This window comes from Montipora foliosa, chromosome 8 (genome assembly GCF_036669935.1).
Source record: "Montipora foliosa isolate CH-2021 chromosome 8, ASM3666993v2, whole genome shotgun sequence".
NCBI classification, from domain to species: Eukaryota; Metazoa; Cnidaria; class Anthozoa; order Scleractinia; family Acroporidae; genus Montipora; species Montipora foliosa.
Genome location: NC_090876.1, coordinates 5944801 through 5954800, shown reverse-complemented (window position 1 = coordinate 5954800; position 10000 = coordinate 5944801). Strand labels below are relative to the sequence as shown.

Here is a 10000-nt window from a genome sequence, read left to right as displayed (position 1 = left end):
GCTGCGTGATTCAGCTCGAGTCAAATACCCACATTTCACCCATGCTCACCATAGAGTCTCCAGTAGCTCAGTGGTTAGAGCATCCGTACTAGATCACGGAGGGTCGTGGGTTCGAATCCCATCTGGGGCTCGGATTTTTCCGAGTTCCCAGTGGGTTCAGTTGTAACACCTTTCATTTATGTGTTAAGGTTATTTTTAGATTGAATTTCCCGCTAATGAGACTCCCACAGGAGCTCGATGACCGATTACAAGAAATTAAGCTGACGTCATAGGGTCAACGAACCGGAACTGCCTTTGTTTTTGACCTAATTCGCGGGAAGGGCTAGTCTAAAAATAAACCTACTTGTTAAAACGCCGTTTCACAGACGCTGTATGGAAGTTGCACGCTCCAGATGGGCTCCTGGCTCTACCGAGTTTAAGGACAGTGCCTACTACTGTTATTGCGCATACGCTCTGCGAATCAAGAGATACTCGGGTTTCGTATCGGCGGTGCTTATTAATTAATACAGGGATATTTTTTGCGCGCTTCAAAACTATGCGGGGAAAGCAGAAGTTAGTAAGTGCCCTTGGTATCCAAAAAGAAAATTGGGGGTAACCATGCATTTTTCAGAGATAATTAAGCTTTAATTTGCAAAAGAATGCCATACATTGCTTTCTATTTTAAAGCTCTTTACAAATATTGTTGATTATTTATCTTTGAAAAATGCGTGGTTCTTCCCCCCCCCCCCCCCTCTCCAATTTCTTTTTGCATTTTGAAAACACTTGTTAAGGTCTGCTTTTCCCGCATATTCATAAACCTGGCACCAATTTAACCTTGGTAAAACCGAATTCAACCTGAGACCGAATTAGTTACCTGCAACATAAACACTAAGCAGTCATTATTGCCCACTGATCAAACTTGTTTTCGGGTGAGTAACTGAGGCATGGGCAGCGCGATTTCTGGAGGCAGAGAAAAGTGGAGTGAGGGACCAGGCACGTTTGCTCTCATGTGGCGGCTTATGGTCGCGAAAAGAAGAGAGGCAAAAAACACGAAATAATACAAACCCTTCAAGGGGAAGAATTTAGCGGCCCATACCGAAAAAAGCATTCCACTGGTCATTGAGCCAGTTACCCTACAAGCACTAACAGACCCCATGATCTCGCCAGATAGGTACTTTAGAGGAAAGGACCTGGTTGACTGGTTAAAACTGGATTCACTCATCCATTTTGGTGAACAAGCGGGAAATAGAAGAAAGCCAAGATCGCTGACAGAGGTCCCTTCTTCTTCCTGACTCATCTTATAAAACAGGAGCTCATCAAGGTAAGTCTCTACCTCCACCAAAATGACAACAGTGGGTGTGCTAAATCTCCCAAGGGACAATGAATTTTACAACAGTGGGTGTGCTGAATATCCCAAGGGAGAATAAATTTTACAACAGTGGGTGTGCTTAATCTCCCAAGGGAGAATGAATTTTACAACAGTGGGCGTGCTGAATCTCCCAAGGGAGAATGAATTTTACAACAGTGGGCGTGCTGAATCTCCCAAGGGAGATTGGCTTTTACAACAGTGGGCGTGCTGAATCTCCCAAGGGAGGCTTTCTGTAAATAAATCAACTCAGGAAAGGGTCTTGCCTCTTAGGCCAAGTATGGGAGATAGAGGTTCCCCCTTGATAAGCTCCTGAAAAGATCATGGAATCTCTGCTGGTCGATGGTTAGAGACAGTAAGAATATTCAGCGTCTTATCTAACCTGCTCTTCTCTCCTTTGCTTTCCGGTTTACTTCTTACGTCGCTTTTATTGTGAGTTACTTGCTTTCCAAACAACGAGGGTGCTTTTATCAATTTCACTTGCGCCTGCCATCGGTTAACTAACGGCTTTGCATCCACTAATTTACTGTATCTGGTTTTCACTGGTTTTAGTTTGTCATTTCGAGGTATGGTTACAGCTCTTTCAAAAAGATATTTGAACAACGGAATCTCTTTGAACCTCTCTGCTCGAACTTTCAATTTCGCTATGACAACTTGGCGAAGTTTGTTTAATGTATCTGGGGACCGACGGGCGATCAGTCGCTGAAAGCTCGATTTATCCAGCTCGTACACCTCTAACGTTTCTACACACTCCACGCTCGTGCAGAAGAATGGGATATCAAGAACAACTTCTACGTCTCCAATGATGTCATTTGGTCCGATGGTAGTGGCTTGAATTTCACGCTGTCGTAGCCTTGTCTCCATAGCAACAAACCCATGTTCTATTCTCCGACGTCGTTTTTCGATAACAGTTAATGGTCGCACAACATCTTCCATTGCGTTAAGCTGAATCTTTTCCTCGTTATCGCCTGAATTGGCTCCCTTTTTCTTCGCAACAATCCGGGGGTTTAAAGCCTCGAACTGCTCTTTACATTTGCGAGGATCTGACAAAACCTTTCCCGCGCCCTTAGCTATGAAGAAAACTGAGTTACACGGATGACCTTGTTCCACTATTCTATTTCCAAAATTGATTTTGTGCATTTTAAGATTTTCAATGAGGAGTCCTTTCAGTGCCTGTGGCCAAGATAGGAAGAGTGGATACGCCAGTGCAAAACTTGATTTCTCTTTCCATTCAAGGCCGTACGCTTGAAATGACTGCTCATAGAGTCCCCTGTTTACTATTATTAGTTCTGTAACTTCATCCGCAATGACCGTAGCGTTTCGTTCCTTTTGTCCGCTCATCAGTACCATTTCCCCGAAGCTACGACCACTCTTTAGACTTCCCATCTCTACTCCAAAGTAGGCTAATCTTTCCTGTGCGCTACGGACCGCCCCCATTTCATGATGAGGTAGAAACTCGCCATGGTATTCATCCGATTTTCGGGCATACAGTGTGACCGACCCTTTGAGAATCACAAAGAAACTGCAAACAAAACAAAATTCAAACAAAGTATTTGTTTTCGACAGTTCGTTCGTCAAGACCGTATGTGACTGTCGAATCATCGATGTCTTTGGCAATGAAAGGAGCAACAGGTATGCAGTCCAAAATCACTCAAACGTCGACAAGAACTGTGACGTGAAGATCATTTAGCTGACGTTGCAATTAAATATGCTCAACTTTTTCTCGATTGGACTTCAGTTTTCCTCTAATAAATTAACCAAGGCTCTCAAACAAAGAAACTAAAGTTGACACCGGCGTTTTCAGTGTTTTGAAGTTTCCAGCGTTCAGATTCATATAGAACGGGGAAAATGTACACAACTTCTAAATGCACTAGTAAAGACATTGTTTCGACCATCAAAGACCATTGTTTGAAGACAATGTCATCCTAGATTTTAAGATCCATAATGATATCAAACACCACCTACCAGTTGCCTTCATCTCCTTGACGCACGATCACGTGATCTTTCTTGACTTTGATGAATCCGGCATGCCTTAAGACGTTAATCAAGGCATCTATATTGCAAAGGAGAAAAAGGACGGGACAACACAAAGATAACTTTATACCACAGAACATATTGTTTACAATCAAAATTGTTTGAACTGTTTTTCAAATGGAAGCGTTTGTATCCGAAATAAATGAATTCTAGAATCGCTAGTTCTTGTATACCTGACTAGCCGCTGCTCCTAGAACTGATTAAGATGAAATATATTTTTTCTCTCAATATTAATAAGTTTTTAAGACTTTTTTTCTTGTAAATCATTATATATTATATATGTAATTTTAGATTTTGTGATCCTAATAGTGATCTGTATTTTTATATTTTATTTTAATTTATTTCTTATTTATGTTGTGATTAGACCTGTAAAGTAGCTTTATAGCTAAGTGTCAGTCACTTTATAAAGTCGTATTCTCTATTTTCGAATTCCCCATAATACGCTTTGTTTGCCCCCCAAATTTTGCATAAACTATTGTTTTCAAATGCTCTTGGGGACACTGCATATTCCCAAAAGCATTTGAAAACAATGGTTTATGCAAAATTTGGGGGGCAAACAAAGTGCATTATGGGGAATTCGAAAATAGAGAATTCGTAGTCGTAATAAAGTCGTATTGTATTCAAATTTTCCGGGCGCAGCCATATGCATCTTGAATAACTTTGATGTGTAGCGGTTGCCTTATTGTTTCAAAACAGAAGGTCTTTGTCTAAAAGCAGAAACACGTGACCTTGAAGCTGGGGATTTTGGGACACCATTTTTACGCCCAAATACGGACAAAACTAATACGGGAGCTGCATGCGCGGGAAAATGAACGCGAGCTATATTACATCCAAATAAGGAAATTTTTAAACTCAAAAAGCCCCAGCCCTGAACCGGAGTTAAACGATTCAAGGTCGCGAGCTGTGCTCATAGCAATTCTCAGTTTTCATATGACGTCACGGCCGCCATGTTGGAGCCCCTAAAACAAAGAAGCGGCGGCCATGTTGGAGCCCCGACCAAATCCCCCGGGAATTTAACTCTATTATTAGAGAGCTTAAGCACGCAACGTTGTTGTCAACACGGACGGCGCCGACCGGAAGTGATTTTGCAAAGAAAGTGACGTCACACGTCACAGACCTCAAGTCACAAACGTCAAGTCACAAACCGCGTCCGTGGTGAAAAACAAGAACGCGAGAGGGTAAGTTCATTTTAGGAGCAATAACTCTCTTGTTTTGGTTGATTTTTGTTGTTTTCCTGCTACTGCTGGACAATCAACTTTATTATTTCTATAATTTATGAATTAAACTCTTCTTTGTCAGTTCTACCGGCCGATGAACAACAGCGCTGCAGACGCCGCGACTCAGTCTTGCCAAAAAACCTAAATTAAGTCTCTTTTGAAAAATATTTGTTTTCCTTGATGTATCCTTTTGTATGTGCTTTTGTTTTTTTCTTTCCAGAAAGACCATGTTAAATTTTGTAAAATTTTAATGACAGTCAAATTTAATTTCTTTTTTGGAACGCTTCATTTTTATTTGTCATTTGCTTTCCTTTACAGAAATGTACCTAATGGATTGGACAAATCAGCTAACACTGACAGATCTGAAGTTTGCTTTACATTCAGAATCATTTCAGGATTATCCATCGTAACTGGATTGAGAATTTCTAGCCGTGTTCTCTTCCAATAAAACAATAAGTCTTAAGGAGGCTCGAAGTAGTTTCTCCTTTTTTTAAACAAATAAACATATTCTGTCCTTAGATACAGTTAGGGTAATCATATCATGACGAAATTTGGCCATGGTATTAAGTACCCTTCGTACTTACAAATACTTTCTAAAATATTGAAAAACCAACAAAATCTGTAGGCCAGTTTTTCGGAAAAGTCAGTTTTTTTGAAATGTGTCTCTAACATTTTTTTTTTCACCTACAGAATTTTTTTAAATTTGAAAGACTAACGTTTAAAATTAATCTGAGCTAACATCCAAAACATGAAAAAAATTCACCGTCCGGAAACAGAAATCTTATCTGAGCTAACATCCAAAAAATGAAAAAAATTCACCGTCCGGAAACAAAAATATAAACGAGTAAAGTTGCAATAATCAGGAAAAATTAGGGGGTTACAAGATCAGAAATGACGCATGCGTCGCCCTCTCCTTCGAGTCCGTCAACACAAACGGATTTAAGTGTCCATTATAAAGCAGTCGCTTCCAGGAGCCCTCGACTGTGGTATTTTGATCGCCAAAAGTGAGACATCTTTCAAAAACCTACATCATCGCGGCTATGAAAATATTATGTGGGGAGGCCCATTGAACACCAGGGACTTGAGAATCTACGACGGGGACGTCGACGAATATGTCACAACAAAACATAACTTTCGAATATCGTAAGTCTTCATTCCATCTGGTTCACGTCATACATTGTGGGCAAAGTATTCTAAAAAAAAGCTGATACAAGATGTTTCAGAGTAAGAAAGGTTCACATCTGTATGCTCACGTTGTTGTCAAGACCTCAATTTGGTGATTTCTCGACGTTGTTATGCAGAGTAGATCAAAAATATGTGCTGAAATGCGTGCAGCACGTGCTTTACGCGCCATACTAGTGCCCAGCTTGCACTTAAGGTCGACGGTACACACGAGGGAGCTTGCTCCTGAAATACGCTCCCGAAACACGCTCCTGGGTAAGTACCCCAACAAGTACACACGAAAGACGCGACGAGGGAGCTGAATGATGAAACAACCCGATTGGGGCATGGGCACTGTTGTGGATGAAAAAAAAAAACAATTTGATTGGCCAACAACACGACATGTCACGGCAAGCAAATTTCAGTACACACGGGGAAGCTTGCTCCTGAAACAAACTCGTGCAACAGATTTACCCCTGGAGCTTGCTCCCTCATATCAAACCAGTTTGATATAAGGGAGCAAAACTCGGGAGCAAAAGTTTTGTTGCGCAACATATTTTTTGGCTAGAAATCGTTGGTGCAGACGCGGAGGGAGCTTTGGTCCGGGAGCGTGTTGCAGGAGCGTGCTGCGGGAGCAAGCTCCCTCGTGTGTACCGACCTTTAAACTCTAGGGAGCCACCTTAACCAATGAAATTCTTGTTTTGTGGAATTGGCGTTGACGACGCCGTCCTCAGATCATTTCTTTAAACTTCCCAATTTACCCTGCCACACTGGTATACAGATAAGGTTTTAATTAAGTTTAAAAAAAAAAAAATATATATATATATATATATATATGTATATCGCTTTAAAAGCTAAAGATCTTTTTTTCAAATACTGAGGCAAAGTTTCAGTCAATCCGAAAGCCATTATGACTTCTTCACGTTTCCCCGCGCTTGAATTAAAATGTCTAAAAAAGTCTCGCGCAGCACTCCACAAAAAGGAGCCCCATATAGCGCGTTTTCCCGTGATTCCCAAATTTTCCCGTGATCACGGGATCGGTTGCAAATCGGACTTCATTTCATTGGTTACTCAATTTTTCTCAATGGTAAATTGTCCAGAATTTCTACCTTCCTCTAAATTCTTGAACAGTGTACTTGTGTGTCGTATCTTAGTCAATATTGTCAGGATGTCTTCTTCCTTTCTTTCATCAGGTGGTTTGCTCAGTAAGTCCTCAGAAAAGTTTAATGCCGCCGAATTTAAAGGTGTGTCCGACATTGCCTCAATTAAGCTTCAAACTTCTATTTTTCTTGATTTATATTTTACGTCACAAAGACTCTCAAGCTCGCGAAGTTACGCAATATTTGGAGCGTGCATTTCAAACTTGCCTTGACCGATTAAATTTCCTTGTAAGATTTACACAAAACTTGGCCAAAATGAACGCTGTTGAATTGATTTGAAGTTAAAAAAGAAGTAGTTGACACAGATCGTACGAAACTGATCAGGTCGATTGAAACCACGATTAGCGCTAATCGACTATTAATTTTAATTGGCGATTAGTTTCTTCTGTTCAAAGCCGATTATCCCTATTAAACCCACGATTAAACAAAGGTTAAATTTAACCCACCTCACTAGGTGGATTAACTATTGATCGGCCGATTAGAACAATGAAAACAACAATAACAACAAAATGGCTAGCTTGTTGTATGGTTGTGCCGCTATAGGTGATAGAAAAGAAAGAAAACAGGGGCAATTTCCGCACGTAAGATTCACAATTGACGGCTACACAAATGAAGAGCTTAGAATTAGTACAAGGTATCATTTCGCACGAGAGTCAATAATGCACCTTTTCATGAGGAGCTTAAGCCGACCCAGGAATTCTCGGCTGGACGTCTCCTGACAGTGTAGATATCCATCAACAAAGGCTAAAAACATAACACAAAAGGTATTTCGTATTCAGAAAAGTGTTAAAGCATTCAGGATAGATCAGATTGTATTGTGAACTTACGTTAAGCAGAAAAAAGTAGTTAATTTTTTATTGAATGACCATATTTAGGGGCGAGATGAATTTTGTGGGGAACACAAATCTCTTTCAGTTCGTTTGCGCGCATCGACAGTGGCGGTTAGTGCTGGGACACGGAACCATTTTTCGTTCTATAGGATTTATGGATTAATTCTCTCACCCCGGGAAAAATGGTACAGGTCGCCGTCGTCTCTCGCCGACCAGCACTACTTCGACGCTCCTCGCCCCTGGTGAGCGAGAAGACCTCTGGCATCCAGGCTAAAATGTTAGCCAATTTGTCGAAGGAAAGTTTTTTCAGCTCTTCCGAAGAGAGATTTGTCGCCTTCAAGTCGGTAATTTTTTGCGGGAAAATGGTGATCACGTTCCGAAATCTGCAGATAATCTTGTACCCAGATCTTCCACGGTCATACAGAGGGAAGATCTGTTCACTGGCGAAAAATGTCTGCGCATGAGTCGCGCGATATCCCACGTGACGCGTTTCCGGGACTATCATTGGCTCTCGTGAAAAAAGCACTCCCGAGAAGAACAGAAAAATGGCTGCCGGTTGAGAATAGGTAGCTTGTAGGTTTCCGTTCTTTTTAGAGCGATCAAGGCTAGTTTTAACGCCAGTTTCAAGTGGAATGTATTCTTAGAGAACGTCTATGTTGTGTAAATCGTTTGAAAGTCCAATCCAACCAGAATCCTCGGAAAATTTGCTCCTGGAAAATTTTATTTCGTGGGAAAAGAGCTGCGAAACAGGTGAGTTTTTTGCGCAATTTTTAATGTGGAAAGTTTGTTGCCACCGGGTACAAAAAGTTACTGTAATGTGCAGAAAGGAGGATTCCTAAGGTTTCCGTTCATGTGTGAATTGGCTTGTACCAGATGGCAGGGAAATGGCAATATTGTTCAACGTGAAGGTTATTTTTTTCTGCGTTACACCTTACGATCGGCACCTCTACATGAATGATCAATGATTCGATCAGATATGAATTTGATTTTGAATGTGATTGTCTCATTGGGAACGTAACCCTAGTATCAAATATTTTAAATAGCTGCTTTTAAGGTCATTTATATTCCCTTTTCTGGTGAATGTCTAAGTTATTATACTTTTTAGCAGTCACAACTCAACGATCCTTGCGTTCAAGTACGGTAGTTACCAAGTTATGGATTTGCAATTAATTTGAGTTATCAAAATCCATGTTAGTTAAAATAATGTTTGGAAGAACAGACTTGTAGGTACAGATGTGTATAGGTATCTATAGATTCAGGTATTTTTAGACTATTGTTTTCTGGAAGCTTTAATTAATGATGTAATTTTGATTTTAGGGGACTGTCATGTGTTGTTGACGTTGTTGGATTAAGGAAATTCTGTTTTGAGTCAAGTATGGTTGACAGTGGATAGTTGTTCCTGAAAAGGCTGAAAGGAAGCTTTATTGCCTTGGACGTTTTTTTCTTACACCCCACATGTTTGCTCTTTTCTTGTGGCAAAATTTATTAATATATTATGTGATTTGGAGCTGCAGCTAGAAACAGTGTCCCATGCATAAGGTCTCATTGGGGTTGATGGTAGTAAAATGATTTTGGTAAAAAATATGTTTAGAGTTTTTATCATAACTTCTAATCTTGGTCCTGCTGGACTTCAAACATGCTCTACCATTTTTCACAAGGAAGTTGTCAATCAACCGTTACCTTTTGGTGTATTTGCAATATGATCTTTTGGATAGCAATTGATTTATTTTTCTCATTTCTTATGTGTAGATATCCTATGTCTGTCACATACTGTAGTTAGTTTTAAGCTTTTATGTCCTGTAGTGTATCTTTATTATAGTTAGCACATGACCCCACAAGCATGTGTTATTGCTTTAATATTGATTGTGTTTGAATAAAGGATATTGTTGTCTTGTCTTGTAGATAATGCAAAACAGCCTCAGTTGTATTTGCATTATTTCTGAATGTTACTTTTTTGAAGGGCAAACCATTAAAAAGTGCACAAAGTTTGCAGGAGTTCAGGAAAAATATTCAAAATATTCATTGATTTGAAGTTCCTGAAGCAGGTAAATCTTGAAGAGTTCACACAACCATATTTGGAATATACGGCATTTCTATTTGGGAATGTTCAAGTCCACAGAATTCATTTTCTTTATGTTGAGAAGTACTGTAAGACTGTTGACTCCATGGGGTTCCCCATTGACGAGTAAAATCATCTGGTGTTAGACAGAGCAAAATACTCTGGCTTTAGACATAGTAAAATACCAAGTATGG

General features: G+C 40.1%; 1 protein-coding gene across 1 annotated transcript in view; it reads right to left on the bottom strand.

Moving 5' to 3' along the window:
• Positions 1-7014, bottom strand: part of LOC138012424 (uncharacterized) — a 10718-nt gene extending 3704 nt beyond the window's left edge. Inside the window, exons 1-3 of the mRNA XM_068859192.1 lie at positions 6867-7014; positions 3311-3398; positions 1728-2867 (exon numbers count right to left, since the gene is read on the bottom strand). Of these exons, the coding sequence (XP_068715293.1) occupies positions 1728-2867; positions 3311-3398; positions 6867-7014 (1376 nt within the window). The remainder of the gene's footprint in view (positions 1-1727; positions 2868-3310; positions 3399-6866) is intronic.
• Between the last annotated feature and the right edge of the window lie 2986 nt (positions 7015-10000).